At 36.0% G+C, this 17,804-nt stretch overlaps 2 protein-coding genes across 2 annotated transcripts; one reads left to right on the top strand and one right to left on the bottom strand.

Annotated features, from left to right (window-relative positions):
• The first annotated feature begins 17 nt into the window (after positions 1 to 17).
• LOC111399927 (protein TSS-like) lies at positions 18 to 14,160 on the top strand. The gene is made up of 21 exons (XM_023027412.1): positions 18 to 92; positions 189 to 359; positions 1,257 to 1,329; positions 2,006 to 2,383; positions 4,039 to 4,103; positions 4,231 to 4,362; positions 4,548 to 4,589; positions 4,734 to 5,258; positions 5,372 to 5,535; positions 5,627 to 5,726; positions 5,856 to 5,957; positions 6,132 to 6,452; positions 6,546 to 6,638; positions 6,729 to 6,830; positions 6,951 to 7,055; positions 7,787 to 7,920; positions 8,602 to 8,785; positions 9,600 to 9,731; positions 9,817 to 9,929; positions 11,323 to 11,404; positions 11,517 to 14,160. The coding sequence occupies exons 1-21, from the start codon at positions 18 to 20 to the stop codon at positions 13,704 to 13,706; spliced, it is 5,283 nt and encodes a 1,760-aa protein (XP_022883180.1). The 3' UTR covers positions 13,707 to 14,160.
• A 551-nt stretch (positions 14,161 to 14,711) lies between these two features.
• On the bottom strand, positions 14,712 to 17,526 carry LOC111399608 (heptahelical transmembrane protein 2-like). Its single transcript, XM_023027017.1, has 4 exons — positions 17,063 to 17,526; positions 16,695 to 16,787; positions 16,529 to 16,598; positions 14,712 to 15,540 (listed from the first exon to the last, which is right to left on the bottom strand). Exons 1-4 carry the CDS (start codon positions 17,299 to 17,301, stop codon positions 14,878 to 14,880), a joined length of 1,065 nt encoding a protein of 354 aa, XP_022882785.1. The 5' UTR covers positions 17,302 to 17,526; the 3' UTR covers positions 14,712 to 14,877.
• Positions 17,527 to 17,804: the final 278 nt, after the last annotated feature.

The raw sequence follows: 17,804 nt of genomic DNA, 5'->3' as shown, positions 1-17,804 counted from the left end.
TGGGTCTCATAAAATATATGATTGAAAATAAATTTGACGAGAAATCGGTTTCAAAAAATTGTGGCTTAAGAGGGCAAAAGGAGTGTCCGCGCGTTTGTCTTTTTAACAAAAAATAAAAAACGTTCAATAATTCTACTCTTAAATTATTAAGTCACTTTATTTTATATTGTGTCATCTTTGACTTTTAGCTCCGTCATTATCGAACTCTATGTTTATGTGACAAATGCACGGTCCATAAAAGCGTTGCACAGGAAAATAATCGCGGTGCACATGCACTATCTGATGAGCAAAACATATGGGCCTGTTTTTTGACAAGTCACCTGGCTTTCCTAATTGAGTTGTCCTTGTTTGTCAATATCGTAGGAAGGTATGAACTATAACATGAATTAAATCACGTGGTACACTTAAGGTTGTTCGAACGACACATTAATTGCTATTGGATGGCTATTAAGTGTTCGAACGACATATTAATTGCTATTGAATGGATAAATCGCACTCGTAATATTTAGTATGTGACATGATGCTAGGAATATTAATATAGGTCTAATTTAATATAATAACGCCACTTGTCGCCGTAGTGATAAATTATAATTTTATGTGGCAGTTCAATGAAATTTATATTATTGGAATATGATGATTTACTATGATGATGGTGATGATAAGTAGCGTTACTCGATTTAATAGCATGTTTGGGAAAACTAGAGATTTTGGATGCTGAACTTATTTAATTCAGTAAGATTGAAACCTCACGTTACGGAAAGTGCAGATGTGGATGTCAAAATCCCATCCATCTTTCATTTAACTTAAAGTTAGACATTAAAACAGGTACGAATAAATTATTGATGATTTTTGTCATGTAAAAGTTGCATGTAATTTTAATGACCACTTTGATGATTCTCATCGATTGAGGATTCTATAGATTTTAGAAGATTGGAGGTCTACGACTTCAGTTTCAAAGGTTAAGGATCCGTAATTACACTATGTAAAATGTTGGTGAATGCAAACCTAATTTTTCCTATTTTATATTCAGATTACTTCAAATGTCCCCACAATTTTGTTAACTATTAAACTGAAACCATAAAGGGGGGAAAATTTGTTAGGCTAAGCTTAAATGCAGTAAAAGTATTTATCTGTCATTCTCAGTTTAAAAAATTACTGATATATATATATATATATAATTAAACTTTGGAATGGCATAGCAAATGTCGATGTAACTAAATTTGAATTTTCTGTCCTTCCGTGCAAATAATTGATAGGTTCGAGGACCAAGGTTGAAAGACTCTGTGGAGATTATCTCACTCAAACCTTGCAGTCTCACCATCGTCCAAGGTACATTCCTCTTATCCAACGATCAAGAAATACAAAAAATAAAAATAAAAATAAATAAATAAAAGAAATACAAATTACTTCATTTAATCGTGACACTTATTTCAAACAATAACTGCCCAATTTAGGGCTTGTTTGAAATAAATTTATTGAAAATATTAAACTCATTCTCGACCAGACATTATAATAAACCTATAATTTTTCACACGTTCTTTGAAAAAAAAAATTACTTAAAAAATCTCTTTCAAACGTCTCTTAATATGGTACACATGAATGCATACTTCGCCTCATGGTACCAATAATTAATAATTGCAATAAATTAAATGATATGATCTACCAACAAGTTGTTGTAATTTATTAATAATTCTTCACAATAAAATGTAATTTTCTATATAGTAAAATATAATACACGAATAAAACATTATTTATAAGTGATTAAATTTTAGTTTCATAATACAATATTTAATGTACCATAGGCACTGATAATTTATTTCTATTTATTTATAAATTCATAAATTTTCTAAGTCTTTGTTAAGCCGTGTTAGGTGGAGATTAAAATCAAATTTTTAAGAAGTTTTGATCAAAAAATTTTGTGGAATATAAGATTAAAATTAACTTTAATTTTGACTTAGATTAAAATTAAATTTTAATCGGCTAAATATATTTATATTCCCCGCAGAGGAGTACGCGGAAGGGCAAGCAGTGGCACACATCAGGCGGCTCCTAGACATAGTCGCCTGCACGACGTCATTCGGCCGTTCATCTTCTTCTCCCAAACCGAACAGTCGAGCCGGTGTCAAAGAGTCCGGTCCATCAGACTCTGAACACGGTGCAGAAAATGCAACTTCAGAAGCCTCTCCAAAGCCCAAAGGTTCCGACCGAAAGGCCGGTGAGACCCCCAAGGCGAAGCTCACGAAGTCAGACGTTCCTGCCGCCTTCACCGGAGGAGACACGGATGAAAAAGGCGACGCCATGGCGTTGATGATGTACCCACCACCGAGGCTTGGGCAGTTCTACGACTTCTTCTCGTTCTCTCACCTCACTCCTCCAGTGCAATGTGAGTTTCTATATTAATATATTTTATTTTCATTTCTTCAATTTATCAATTACCATCCAATTTTATACTTGATGTCACAATAGTCATTCAATTTAATTTTATCTTACCATGATCGGACAACTTTATACTTAGTAACACATGGACCACCCAATTTAAATTTATTTCACCGTCACCTCCCAATTTCATATAAAGAAAAGCCTTATGTACAGATACCGGTTCTACATATATGTGAGACATGACGTGGGTCCTCATTAAAAAGTACCCTAAAAAATTCCACTCCACCCATATTCGTGTGTATTTTGGCAGAGCCTTGTGGGCTTCAGTTCTGTACGATAAGCACAGTTGATTTCATATAACATTTCACCATTTTCATCCAAATTTTATATACTGGTTCACCGTGATCATACAACTTTTTTTTTTGTTTTTTACTATTTTCACTAATTTTAAATGGATAAAATTGCAACTTTGTATTTTATATATATATATATATAATAAAATTTTAAAAAATAAAATAAAAATAAAAAGTATTTTAAAAATATAAAAAATATTTAAAAATTAAAATAAAATAAAACTTATTTTAAAAAAATTTACTTAAAAAATAAAATAAAAACTTATTTAAAAAAAGTTACTCAAAAATCTAATATAAAATAAAAAGTTATTTAAAAAAGTTCCTTAAAAAAAATAATAAAAACTTATTTTAAAAAAAAGTTATTTAGAAAAATAAAATAAAATATTTTATATATATATAAAGTTATAGTTTTATCCTTTTTAAAATTAGTAAAAATTGTGAAAAGAAATTGAGTGTCTATGGTGAAATGTTATATGAAATTGGATGACCATGATAAAGCATTTTATGAAATTAAGTTATCATAGTTGAATAAAATCAAATTAGGTGGTCATGATGACACTAAATATAAAGTTGGGTGGTCATGGTGACACTAAGTATAAGGTTGAGTGGCCATTAGTGGATTTAGCCTGAAAATCTATAAAGTAAAGATATTTTAACTATATTGTGCATGGAATTTCTAATTTACGAAGCACAATTTTGTGGATTTTCAACATATTACCATGTCAAATACCTCAATTATGTATATATATATTGGAGAATAAATATTTTCTAAATTTCTTGATATTTGCATCGCTTCTTCGAAGCACGTGAATTTTTTATTCCATTCTTCAAAACTTTTGAAGCAAAATAGGGAACATTCACGTTTGGCTAAGTTTAATAAATATATGTATACGTAAAAACGTAAATTCTAAATTAAGTAAATTTTTCATTGGTGAAAGTTAGATATAATTAAGTTACTTATTTTTAGAGTAAGATAAATGTAAACGTAGTATTCGTAAAAAAAATGTAAAAAGTAGTAACCTTTTTTACTTGAATAAATATCAAGTACCTCATTTTCTTTGAGAATTTTGCCACATTAATTTTGTTGAACACTTGTTAATAAGTTGAAGCACATTAATTTTACAAAGCGAAAAATGAATGCATAACAAGTTCCTTCTATTTTTTTAAGCAAAAGTGGACATGAACAATTTCATTATCTATTTTGAATTCGCCGTGTATACTTGGTGGTTGGAGCAATTGTTGTCAAAAGTTGTTCCTAAAGTGAGATGTTTGCGTTTGTGTTGCTAACTTTGCAATGCTTCTGCAGACATTAGAAGGTCAACTCGACCATTCCTCGAGGATAAAACAGATGATGATTTCTTTCAAATTGATGTTAGCATCTTAAACTCTTATACTATTAATTTTTTATTCTTTTTCACCATTAAGAACTCATTTGTGGTGTTGATATTCTCTGACATGGTTTTGGATGGATTTTTCCCTTTTAAATTTTTGCATGCAGGTACGGATTTGCAGTGGGAAGGCAACTACAATTGTTGCTTCTCGGAAAGGCTTCTACCCTTCTGGAAAGCGTATACTTTTGAGCCACTCAATGGTTGGCCTGTTGCAGCAGATAAGTCGAATATTTGATTCTGTAAGTATAGGCTGATTTTATCTGTTACTTACTCTGTTCTTGTAAATAATAATATAAAGCCATAATATTCTTGTCTATTTTTTAGTTCTCTCTAAATTTTGCTATTAAAATCTGTTTTCTTGATTTCTTTCATTCTCATTCATCTGAAGTCTCCTCTTAATCATGGAGTTAATTTCTGTTCTCAGGCATACAAGGCTCTCATGAAAGCTTTCACTGAGCATAATAAAGTGAGTAGTTTTATTTTATCTTGGGTTGTGCTGCACCTACAGGGACGATGTGGCCCTGTACGTGCAGCATTTTTGTTTTATCTTAACCCCTTACACATATATAGAATTTCCAAGTTTCACTGAGGGAACCATCTGTCATTCCAGTTTGGGAATCTTCCATATGGTTTCCGAGCAAACACATGGCTAGTCCCCCCGATTGTTGCTGAGAACCCATCTATCTTCCCTCCACTTCCTGTGGAAGATGAAAGTTGGGGCGGAAATGGAGGTGGACAAGGAAGAGATGGTAAGCATGACCACAGGCTCTGGGCAAAGGAATTCTCGATTCTGGCTGCAATGCCATGTAAAACAGCAGAAGAGAGGCAGATCCGTGATCGAAAAGCTTTTCTACTTCACAGTCTATTTGTTGACGTTTCAGTCTTTAAAGCAGTTGATGCAATAAAACATCTCGTGGAAAATGATCAAAGGTCAACAAATAATTCTGACTCTTCAATTTTATATGAGGAAAGAATTGGAGATCTACTTATTAGTGTGGCAAAAGATGTGCCGGATGCAAGCACAAAGTTGGATAGCAAAAGCGATGGGAGTCTGGTTCTTGGAATGTCACATGAGGAGCTCACTAAGAGAAACCTGCTTAAAGGCATAACTGCTGATGAGAGTGCAACTGTTCATGTTCGTCTAGTAACTTTTCACTTTTTTATTTCTCAGCCATTTCCTCTCACATTGGCCTCGTAATATTTGAAATGGTTAATGCAGCATGCTGAGTTAACCTTCCTCTCTTGCAGGATACTTCTACTTTAGGTGTTGTAGTTGTTAGACATTGTGGGTATACTGCTATTGTGAAAGTTGCAGCTGAGGTCAATTGGGAGGGCTATCCCATTCCTCAGGATGTTGAGATTGAGGACCATCCAGAGGGAGGTGCAAATTCATTGAATATAAATAGGTTAGTGTAACATGCTTTAAAATAGTATTTTCACATATCAAATGCTTCTGACTTCTGATAAAGGAAGCCATGCCTTACATATGCTAAAATCTTGAAGAACTGTACCAATTTGTATTCTCCATTCATATTGGCAGTCACCTGATGAGTTGATTGAGATGGCGCATAAATACTATGATGATACTGCCCTCCCAAAATTGGTTAGTACATTGTACTCTACTCAGCTACACTCTTTACCCTCAGCTTCTGGTTCAGGAAATGTGAGGATCTGGTCTTTTGAGACCTTTATGAGATGAGTGCTTGTTGCTAATTTTCTGATATTTTGACAGGTTGCTGATTTTGGCTCCCTTGAACTTTCACCGGTTGATGGAAGGACACTGACAGATTTCATGCATACCAGGGGTTTGCAAATGTATTCCTTGGGGCGTGTGGTAAGTGCTTCATTTTATAATAGTTTTAATATTTCTGTGTCCAGATTACTTCTGCTGCTTTCTTGTCACAATTTTGTTCATCACTTCTTTATCATTCTCAATAATAGAGATCGAAGACAGGAGTGGTAAATGAATTTGAAGCTTATTACCTCCCTTTGTTTGTCACCATGTCAGGTTGAACTTGCTGACAAGCTCCCTCATGTGCAATCACTCTGTATACATGAGATGGTTGTTAGAGCGTGCAAGCACATTCTTCTGGCAGTTGTAGCAGCAGTAGATAATGTTACTAACATGGCTGCATCAATTGCTTCATGTTTGAATCTGTTGCTAGGGACACCACCTACCGGACACAATGATGCAGACATGACTAATGATGATGAACTTAAATGGAAATGGATTCAAACTTTCCTTTCAAAGAGGTTTGGATGGCAATGGAAGGATGAAGTTCGTCATGATCTAAGAAAGTTTGCGATTCTTCGTGGGCTTTGCCAAAAGGTAGGCTGTTTCATCTAAAAAAGTTTTTGACTTCTCTAAGAGGCTGGCTTTATTTACCTGATCTGTGTATTCAAAGATATCATCTTGTTTTAGGTTGGGCTTGAGCTTGTGCCAAGGGACTATGATATGGATTCCCCCTTCCCTTTCAAGAAATCAGATATAATTAGCATGATCCCTGCTTATAAGGTATGCTGCTACTGATTTGTTTAAAAAATTGTTGATGAAACTATAGGAGGATTTCTAGGTAATTCTGACAGCATTTAATCTTCCATACAGCATGTTGCTTGCTCATCTGCGGATGGGCGTACTCTGTTGGAATCATCCAAAACTTCCTTGGATAAGGGCAAATTGGAGGATGCTGTAAATTATGGGACTAAGGTAACAATTGGTAACCCCCTTCCACCCTCAAACACCCACTTGAAATAGCCCCATCTTATCTCTGGCGGGTAACAATTTAAGCACTTAGAAGTATGATTGACTTTCGAATTTATTTTGAAGGCACTCTCAAGACTTGTTTCAGTCTGTGGTCCTTATCATCGAATGACAGCAGGGGCATACAGTCTGTTGGCTGTGGTGCTATACCACACTGGGGACTTTAATCAGGTATGAGGATGTAATTTTGGATATCCCATGCTTCATGCACTGACAACCTGATTGCATTGGCAATATATTAAGACAAATTACCAGGTATCTCATTACATCTAAACATCTAAAACACGAAGGTATGTACCTTGTCTGACAAAGTTGCTTGGCAGGCAATATTGGTGACAACATTAATTTAGTTTCTGCATCGATGAAGGTTTATGCATTTTTCTATTGCTGTTGGGTTTTGCATATTGTCTTTGTGCTCGAGGATTACACCTATGAGCAACATTTGTATTTCAAGTGCCAGATTCCAATATAAACTTCAAAGTTAGAATTTATTTCGAAAATAACAAAATTTCCGGATGGGTGTAAACCCCACGTCTCAACAGCTATATTAACTATTAACCCTTGCTATAGGGCAATCCATCCTGTGTGTATACAGATTAAAATGCTAAAAATTAAGTGTGCGGCTCTGCTGCATTATTTATCTTAAATCAATGTTAAGTCAGTTGTATATGTGTCACTAATGTAAGACGTTGAAATGAAATAGTACCCAATAAATATCAATTTTGGCGACTAAAATGTCGAGCATCAAGTTTCAATTTTTTGACCTACATTTCTAATGTAAAATATGACCAGTATTGACCAAATAGAACAGGTCTTACCAATTTGAGATTATTTATTGTCTATTGATTTATGAGATCTATCCTGATGTCATCTTTTGTTTTGTTTATTTATTATTGGAGCAGGCTACCATCTATCAGCAGAAAGCTTTAGATATCAATGAGAGAGAGCTTGGACTTGATCACCCAGACACAATGAAAAGCTATGGAGATTTAGCTGTCTTCTACTATCGGCTCCAACACACGGAGCTGGCCTTAAAGTATGTCTATGCTCGGAGCTGTCTTCTATTTATTCACCTATTAGACATATTAAATTTCCCGATGATTTTACTCTGATTTCCATAATTTGAAAATAATTAGTGAACATGGTAGTTGTGAAGTTTAAGAATGGAGTCAAAAGTTGAAAAAGTGTGCATTACATAGTTGGGGAGAGATGGTCAGGAAAATGTGAAAACCACGTGAAAGTCTGAATTTCGGTCCAAATAAGGAAAAAAATTAATTCATGCAGGTCATGCTCCATGAGACTATGAAGAGTTACCTAATTTTTGGGAATGTAAATGAAGAGTTTCCTAATTTTTGGGAATGTAACCGATAACTGAAGCAAATTGTGAAATATCTTTTCATTCCTTATGTTTTTTAAAGAATCTGGTCCACATAACTAGTTTCAAATAATCCTTATTCCTTTCCAGAAACACATCTGAAGGAAACAAAAAACTTGTCCAGAAAGCAAAAACTGCTATCATCTTTCTATTTCCAACTGTTGTCATCAACAACTATTAATAGGGTAATCTACGGTAAATCATTGCACTATTCAAATCCATTGTGATATAGTTATACATATGAGCGCCATCATTAATTAACTTGACAAATCTTATTTCCATGAGAAGCTTTCATATCAGGCACTTAAAAGTATGGCTTATCTTTGTCCATGTCATATTTAGGTATGTCAACCGTGCACTGTATCTCTTGCATCTAACATGTGGCCCTTCTCACCCAAATACCGCTGCAACTTACATCAATGTAGCAATGATGGAAGAAGGTCTGGGGAATGTCCATGTTGCTCTTAGGTACCTCCATGAGGCTCTCAAGTGTAACCAAAGACTTCTTGGAGCTGATCATATACAAGTAATTCCCTTCTCTCCCCCTTGTGACCATCCATGTATGTCTTAAATCGTACAAAGACAAAGTGTACTTCTGATCATTGGTTTTCTGCATTGGACTTGTGCAAATGCTAAATTGTTAGAAATTTAAACTCTGTTAAAAACGACGATGAAACCAACTGTTTGAAGGTGAGAAGATAATTGTTTCCTTATCTGTTGAATATGGATGTGAATAATTCTCCATCAACTTAAGCCCTGATGTAAAAGAGCCTTGCTTCAATGCTTCTGTTTTGCAAAGAAAGTTGCTGACAGAAAGGGTGAAAATGAACTAGTTCTAACTTTTTGTGTTTAACTGATCCGGATGCTCATTGTGTACTTTGCATGTATGTTAATAACCACTAAAAGAGTCTCACCATTATAACAACTTCAGCAGTGACACAATTAGATGAGTTTGTATTCAGTACTCATAGAGCAAGTCTTCACAAATGGACCTTATGTGACTTTACCAGATATCTAATGGTGTATGATGGTCTTGGAAGTCCAACTATAAGTTTTATAGAACATTGTGATGAGCAAATTAATATCGTACCTTATAATGATATGCATATTACCTGGGACCAATGCCACTGAAAATCTGATCAATTTTTTATGTTCTGTGTGGATCTGTGCAGTGTGTACATTATGTTTATTTCTTTAAGGGAATAAGCATATTATATTTTCCCAGCTGCTTTATCACCCAGCATGACAATGAGAATATTATCTTTTCAGTTTACCGTATGTGTGATGCCAATGTCATCTGTGGGATCTTAATATGCTGAATATTTGATTCTCTTTTTCAGACTGCGGCCAGCTATCATGCTATAGCAATTGCTCTCTCATTAATGGAGGCATATTCTCTGAGCGTTCAGCATGAACAAACGACGCTTCAGATACTGCAGGCTAAACTTGGACCGGACGATTTACGTACACAGGTAATACAGACTTCTGTATCTTGCCGAAGAGCCTAAGATTTTAGGGATGATCCTATTCTTAAATCTTATTTGGAGTTCTCTTTAGGATGCGGCTGCCTGGCTTGAATATTTTGAGTCCAAGGCTCTGGAGCAGCAGGAAGCTGCACGCAATGGCACTCCAAAACCTGATGCCTCTATCTCTAGCAAAGGCCATCTGAGGTGATTTCCTGTTCTGTTTCCTTATTTTACTATAATATGATGTTTCTGTATTGTTTGGGAACATATGACTTTGTGGGTGCCCTGTTTTGAAAAAAAGATAATTGTATGTTCAGACTTTATAAGGATTAGGGCTAGGCAAATCTCCCGAACCGAACCGAACCGAATCCGATAGTTCTTATCAAATTAAATACCTGAACGGGTATCTGAATTGAGAACCGACGGGTACAGTTCGGTTCTCGGTTCTAGACTAAGAACCGAAAAACCGAATAAGAACCGAATCTTTCTAATTTTTTTTATATTGAATAAATCAAATTATTTTAATTTTAATTTTTTCTAAACAAATTAACAATTTCTAAATCCAAATTTTTGGCGCAATAATTTATTTCATTTCTAATTTTTTAATTTTTAGCCCAATTACCCATTTTATTGTTTCATTTCTTAGTCCAACAAAATACAATCCACTAAATAACCCTAAACACCTATACTACAGTACATAACGTTGTCTCGACTCTCGCACGCACTCTTACAGTCTCGCTGACATTCCAAAACCTAGACAATCGTCGACCGAAGCTGTGACCTCCACCTACCGAAGCTTTGATCGTAGCGATCATTTGAACAAAATAGTCTACTAGTCTCTGACATTCCAAAATCATTGAATGTGTCATTAGTTGTATTTATATTTTGTTGTTATAAATGTTAAAAAATTTAATTATAGTACAGAATCGAACGGAACCAAAGTGAATCGTACCCGAACGGTTCCATAATTATATTTGGACCCGACGGTTCCATTTACTAGATACCCGAAAATTTTGGTTCGGTTTAGTTCTCTTTAGAACCGAACCGAACCGACCCGACCCGCGCCCACACCTAATAAGGATAGTACTTTTTTCTTAACAAGAATACTAGTTCGCACCTAACCACTTAACCCTATTTTAGTATAGCTCTCTGTAGCTTTCGGTACATACAACAAATTTTCTTGTCTTGCTGATTTCAAAAATAAAATAATCGTTAGTTGTGACTTGTTAATGGGAGGCTGTTTGTACATTTTTTTCCAATTTTTTCCTGGGACTGCTGGTTCTGATTTAACCATTGTCATGTATTCTAAATCATTCACCGATGCTTCCCGAAGTATTGTGGCTCAGTAATTGGCTGTATCAATTCAATTGGGTCTAGTTCACATTTACATTTCTTTATCAGATATATGCACAAGGGGAAAATAAATAATCATAATTCTTCCAAGATAAAAATGAGATAATTTTGTGTAATCACATGGCCCAATGCCGTAGCAACCATTTTAATCGTCTAGGATGGTTAAATGAATATTTAGGATTCCCTGTTACGTTTCATATCTCTTCAGTAATTACATCACCTCTGTTTTCATTTATGGAATCAGTGTGTCGGACCTGTTGGACTATATAATCCCAGATGCGGAGATGAAAGCAAGAGAAGCTCAAAAGAAGCAGGCTCGTGCTAAGGTTGAATTGCCGATTAATATGATTTTACAAGTTTAATTCCTTGTGTTTCCATAATCATTTTCCTTTATGCTGATGAACTTTTTGTGATGAAAAATCATCTTTATTCATACAGCTTAAAGGAAAAGTGGGCAGCAATTGTGAAGGAGTGACAAACGAATACGAGAAGGATGAATTGCATTCACCAACTGAACCTGTTGTGGAGAACTCCAGTGATAAAGAGAATAGATCTGAATTGGAGAACAAATTCGACTCACAGTTTGCAGACTCCACCAACACGAACACCGATACATTTTTAGCTGACAAAACACTTTTGGATCAAACTGATGACTTTGTAATGGATGATGTTTCCGAGGCAGGATGGCAAGAAGCTTTTCCTAAAGGTCGCTCACCAATAGGACGCAAGCCCTCTAGTTCCTGGAGGCCAAATCTTGCAAAATTGAACACCAACTTTCTGAATACTTCTCATCCTTCTAAAAACCGAAGCAAACCAGCTAATTTCAAGTCCCCACGAACAAGTTCAAATGAGAATGCTGCTGCTTCTGGACTAAGCCCTCATGCTTCAAAAAAGTTGGCAAAGAGTGCTGGCTTCAGTCCAAAGCTAAACAATCCTTCTGGGGCTGCCGCTAGTAAAGAGAAATCTGCTAACCCAAAATCAGCACCTGGCAGCCCAGCTTCTAATGAAGCCACTAAAGCTGGTTCCATTGTTGGTTCAGCCAGTGTTCAGGCAGCTGGAAAGCTTTTCTCTTACAAAGAGGTTGCTTTAGCTCCACCAGGTACCATAGTTAAGGCTGTTGCAGAGCAGTTGCCCAAGGAGAGTTCTGCCGAAGAAAATCACCAAGAAAGCAAGGAGACAAGTGTCTCAGAAGCTTTCAAGAATAGTAAGGAAGTTCAAGCTCAGAAGATGATTGAAGAAAAAAATCCTTTGGAGTGTGTCAAAGAAATGGAAGAAAGTGTTGAGCAGAAAAAAGATGAACACGTCGATGCACTCTTGGCAGAATCTTCACAAGAAGTAAGCACTGGAGCATGTGAAGAAAAAATAACAGTTATTACGACTGCTTCAAAATCTGAAGCTTCCGTTGAAAGCACTGACGATGGCAATGCACAAGATTCCATATCAGTAGGGAGTTCTGATTTCTCCAAGGGTTCAGATACTAATATTGTTGGTAATTGCACAGTAACTTCAACTAATGTTAAACTTCTAGCTGATGCGGAAAATACTGTTCAGTTGCTGGAGAAAGCTGCTTCTATTCCCAAAGAAACTATGGCAGATAAAGAGGGAAATCTTCCTTTGTCCAATGAAAATGAAAATAATGGTTCATTACCAAATGAGGCAGAGAATCAATCTAATGTAATTGCTAATCCTTTGCCACCTGAGGAAGAAAAGCAAAGTGATGCTGAGACTGGTAAGGAACCGGCCAAGAAACTCTCTGCCACTGCTCCTCCATTTAATCCATCCACATTTTTAGTGTTTGGCTCTGTTCCTGTGCCTGGCCATACAGAGCAAGGAGGATTATTGCCTCACCCGGTGAATATTGCTCCTGTGGTTGCTGTTAATCCTGTTCGTAGATCTCCACATCAATCAGCAACAGCAAGAGTTCCATACGGTCCACGCCTCTCAGGTGGCTATAATCGATCTGGAAATCGGGTTACAAGGAACAAGCCTTTCAACAATGGTGAATTTAATGGGGATCAGAGTCAGTTCAGCCCTCCAACAATAATGAATCCACTTGCAGCTGAGTTTGTACCTGGCCAACCATGGGTTCCAAATGGCTATCCAGTTTCTCCAAATGGTTATATGGCCGCTTCAAATGGTATTACTTTCTCCCCAAATGGATATCCTGTATCTCCAAATGGCATAGCAACATTGCCAAATGGCTTTCCAGTATCCATGAATGGTGTGTTGGAGACTCAAAATGGGCTTCCAGTATCTCCAGTGTATTCAGTAGAGTCTTCATCAGTTGCAACTGTTGAAGCAGCTGAAGAAAACCAAAATGAAGTTGAAGCTGAAGCAGAGGGTAGTGTAGAGGGATACTCGAGCAACTTGACAGTCATTGCTTCGCCAACATCGCAAAATGTACAGGAAGGACCCAGAGTTAGTGAAGAAACCCATTCTGATCAATCGGGAGACAATGAAAAATCACGTTGTGGACCTGAAGAAACACCTACAGAAAAAGTTGCAGAAGATCCTGATATTGTGTCTGCAGAGGATAACTGTAATGACATTGCTGTCGAGGAAAAGACAACCAAGCGCTGGGGAGACTACAGTGATGGTGAAACTGATATCGTTCAGGCAACAAGTTGAATGAATACTTTATCATTTACCTTGATCGTCTACTCTTAATGAAGAATACACTGTGAGATCAAAGCAATGAGATGCACCTGGATTTGTGGTGCCGGGAAATGAATGAGGAGTTCGATTTACTCTTACTGTCGACAAGTTTGGTAGAACTCCAGTAAAACTAGATGCTACCGCCTTCTTGATACGGGTTTCATTGTGATCTAGCTTGGCTGCAAAGTGAAAGTCATCAAGTATGCAAGATGCAACGCAAAAGAGAGTTTAATCTTGCAGAGGTAGTAGGATCTTGAGTGAATTTTATTTTCTTTATGCTTTACGTTTCAAATTCTGTGGTTTCTTTTGAAACATGTAAGAACCTTGACTAGAGTCATTCGGGAAAAAATTTTAGGATGATCACGAGCATGGAGTGCAGAAGATATATACCATGACAAAAAAAAAAAAAAAAAAAAAAAAAAAAAGAGAGAAAAGAGAGAAAAGGAAAAAAAAAACACGTGAAGGATTTTTTTTTTTTTTATTATTATTTTCCCTTTTTTTGCACATATCATTGTCATAGACCGGTTTTGACATGTTATTTAGATCATCTAATAATCGGCTTCCTCATTTAGCTGAAAATTGTTTGTAGAAAGAAGCCACAGCTTGATGGATTTCGTGTTTATGTTGTTCTATCCTCTTACATGGTGAATGTGAATTACTGTTAAGAGTTATAATCTTGAGTTATTTCATATTCCTGTGTACAGAGCATTCTCCTACAGGGGTTTTACCGACCCTTCACTGTAGGGGTCGGTCTCACATGCAAAAAAATAATAATAATAATAATAATTAAATAAAATTGTGCAGGGGCCCATGCTTAGTGTTGTCTGGCAGGGGTATGCCCAGCACGGTTCTCTCAAGTCTCTGTCGACTGTCGAGCCAATGCTATTTTCTGAATAACTAACCAATTTTCCATGGGCACATTTTACTGATTTTGCCCTGCTTAACTTTTGTGCAACAAATTCTGTTTCACTCCTAAAGTTCAAAAAAATATGCCTAATTTTACTGCTCAAAATTAAAGTTCCATTGCTGCATTGCTTGTTACACGCAAGAACCAGTAGTGCATTCGATTAATATGTTACAACACAAAACTTGCATCTATTCCAAACAACGGCAAATAATAATAATAACCAGGGCGGAGGGAGGTTTAGGCCGGTAAGTTTCGGCGCCATTCCATGATAACGATGGTGGCAGCACAATGAGCAAGTGCTGCTGCAACAACTAAAACGTGAAATATCTGATGGCTGTGTCCTAAAATATCAAATGTACCAGGTTTCCATCTCTCTGGGATCCTAGTAACATAAAAAACAGCTCCAACGGCGTAGAGAAGTCCCATAGCTATTTCATACCCGAGTGCGACGAGTATTTGTGGGTGATCCCAGTGAAGGATTACTGAATGAGCAGCCGGAATCACACCAGAGAACCCCATGGAGAGGAAAAGGGCTGCCCTGAAACCCCGGAAACGACCGCTGGAGAGAGCCGGTGCAAGGAGGGTGATAACAGCTAGAATTCCTACTAATGTGATCGAGGTAAGGTATACGAGGCGCCAATGCGGGCGATCTGAGAACGCGTAGTATATTGGTGTGAAAAATGAGCAGACGATCATGACGGAGATGCCAGTGTAGTCGAGGCGCCAGAAGAACAGGTAGAAACTTCGGGAGTGGCAGGCAAAGAGATGGGAGATTGAGCTAAAGATCAAACAACTCATTGCTCCTCCTAAGAAAACAAACCAAGGCCATGTAGGAAGAGAATAGGAATCTGCATTTGCATGTAAGCTTGATGCCTTGGGAATATTTCCTAGGTCAGATTTCTGCACATCAAATATACATCCAGTTAAACACAATATAATGTAGGCTGGCGTTAGACTCGCAACGTCAAGACTGAACTTGACAGGTCTAATCTAGTCCAATCCAATTTCTCGACATTGAGTATAAGCCCTTGTTTGGTTTGGATTATAATCAAATTAAAATTTTAAGTCAAAATCAACAATTAATTTTAACCACACATTTCATTAAACTCACGACTTTTCACTCACATATTTCATAGTTTCTATCAAAATCTACTAAATAGGGGATTAAGAATCCTACAAATGTATTGGAAATTAAACCCCGTTTAATTGGATTAAAATCAAATTTTTAGTTCTTACCGAGCATGGGCTAAATGAACCACAAGCCACATTGTCATTTAGTCTCTGTTTGGCCTCATTAATTTTCATTCCATTACATTTAATTTTTCTCTCTTCTATTTTTAATCACACAATCTCTTATAAAATAATATTACACATAAATCGAAAACATTTTCTTCTTTTTAAACCACTAATTTTTCAAAAAAACAGTATTCCACCCATTTTCATTTCCACAAAATGGGAGTCAAACTGAGACTTAATATATAACTCTACTGACTTTTGCATCATATAATAAAATCAGATACTGCATTAAAACTCAATCTTGGCATGTGCAATAAATTTTTTTTGGTATGTTCATACACGTGAGGTGCAGCATGTGACATGTTCACTGAATGAGCAGAATTGCAGAATAATTCATAATTTTTTACAAAGAGTTCACGCTCCTAATAATTACAGAATATCCTTTCTACTCATTTCTGACTACCTTTTCTTTGAAATAATTATTTTATATTCTAGGTGTTTTGAACATAAAGAAAATATCTTCACATGGAGCGGAGCCCACCAGATTCCCCAACTTCCAATAAACATGTGAAAATTTGGTCTTGCACTTTACCCTTTCTTTTCTTAAATTGTCTGCCACATTTTATGATAGAAAAGTAAGAGCAACGCATACCGAAAATAAAGAATCTGAACCGTTGGATTGATTAATTATCTTCACGTTTAACCAAGCATTACTTCCCTCTCTGCGAATTCAATTATCAAAAGTCAAAACAGCAGAAAAGGCTCTAACAAATTCAAGTCAAATGACCAAAAACTCCTCCAACACTGCGTATAATTACCCAAGGAAACGTGCCATCACGTTCTCCAGAGTCATCTTCTCCGTCAAGCTCATCGCTGTCAATCCAACAAATATAATAAAACCTAGCAAATGACTAAAAAAAAAAAAAAAAAATGTGTAAATTCTAATGAGTAAATTGAAACAAAATGAAGTTCAACGTTTAACATGAAACTTTCCCGTATGGTATGATATGGGTTAATCAAAGATTATGAGCACAAGTTTTCAAAAATTACTAAAATTATAGTTTGAGAACAGAAATAAAACTAAGATCAGATCTAAAATCGAAATATACCAACAATTGAAATTTCTTTAAATGATTGAAAACATTTGCTCGATATAGACTAATCATCATTAATCAAATAAACTTACGTCCAAACATTGAGAGTTTCATTGTGCAAAGAGAAAAGGCTAAGAAAAACATGCTTCAAAGGCCATTCACATCTATAATAGTCTCTGATGAACTCATTATCCTTCAAATACTCTGGCAATTCCTCGTATTTGAACAATTTTTTCTCGAATTTCGCCTTCTTCTCATCCGTTTTCCGTTCATCTCCTTTCACCGGCGGTCTCGACAGTGTGGAGGCGCTTCTCGTGCTTCTTCTCTTCATTTTTAATTCTTTGCCGGAAATAGAAATTCCAGGTTAACTCTCTCTTCTGGGCGAAAATCTCACCAGAATTCCTTTCTTCACCAGCTATCCTGCATATATAGCTATATATACTTCCTATATATACAGCTATATTATATATATTTTTACATAAATGTTTGCCTTTAAGTATATCTAACCATTACCAAGAATGGTGCTTGAAAGGTTGCCGCAGAGAATTTATATATGCAGCGAATATCGTGTGATCCTTTTTTATTTATTTATTTATTTATTTCTAAATTTTAATTAGTGTCCATTATTGTTGTTTTCGGTTATTATCCGGTGCTAACGAGCCTATGTTAAGTACGTAGTATCGCTCTTTTATTGGATATGTTATGTCAACGTGTGGGGAAGAATGTGGAAATAGGGTCCATCTTAGATTTAAATCTTGAAAGTGTGTTGACTTTGAGAAAGTTGTTTGCTAGCTTTGTCTAAATTTTGTTGGAAAATTTGAACTTTTGAGTGCT

The sequence above is a fragment of the Olea europaea genome, chromosome 9 (assembly GCF_002742605.1).
Source record: "Olea europaea var. sylvestris chromosome 9, O_europaea_v1, whole genome shotgun sequence".
NCBI classification, from domain to species: Eukaryota; Viridiplantae; Streptophyta; class Magnoliopsida; order Lamiales; family Oleaceae; genus Olea; species Olea europaea.
This window is presented reverse-complemented; position numbering and strand designations above follow the sequence as displayed.

What these genes read in the sequence shown, in the direction of transcription:
- LOC111399927 (XM_023027412.1), top strand. Translation starts at nt 18, where the DNA reads ATGATTGAAAATAAATTTGACGAGAAATCGGTTTCAAAAAATTGTGGC. An exon ending in GGCAAAAGGAGTGTCCGCGC is followed by an intron (nt 93 to 188) that starts GTTTGTCTTTTT and finishes TTTGACTTTTAG; the next exon opens with CTCCGTCATTATCGAACTCT. An exon ending in TGTCCTTGTTTGTCAATATC is followed by an intron (nt 360 to 1,256) that starts GTAGGAAGGTAT and finishes AATAATTGATAG; the next exon opens with GTTCGAGGACCAAGGTTGAA.
- LOC111399608 (XM_023027017.1), bottom strand. Translation starts at nt 17,301, where the DNA reads ATGAAGAGAAGAAGCACGAGAAGCGCCTCCACACTGTCGAGACCGCCG. An exon ending in GAAACTCTCAATGTTTGGAC is followed by an intron (nt 16,788 to 17,062) that starts GTAAGTTTATTT and finishes TTTTTTTTTTAG; the next exon opens with TCATTTGCTAGGTTTTATTA. An exon ending in GTTCAGATTCTTTATTTTCG is followed by an intron (nt 15,541 to 16,528) that starts GTATGCGTTGCT and finishes TTTGATGTGCAG; the next exon opens with AAATCTGACCTAGGAAATAT.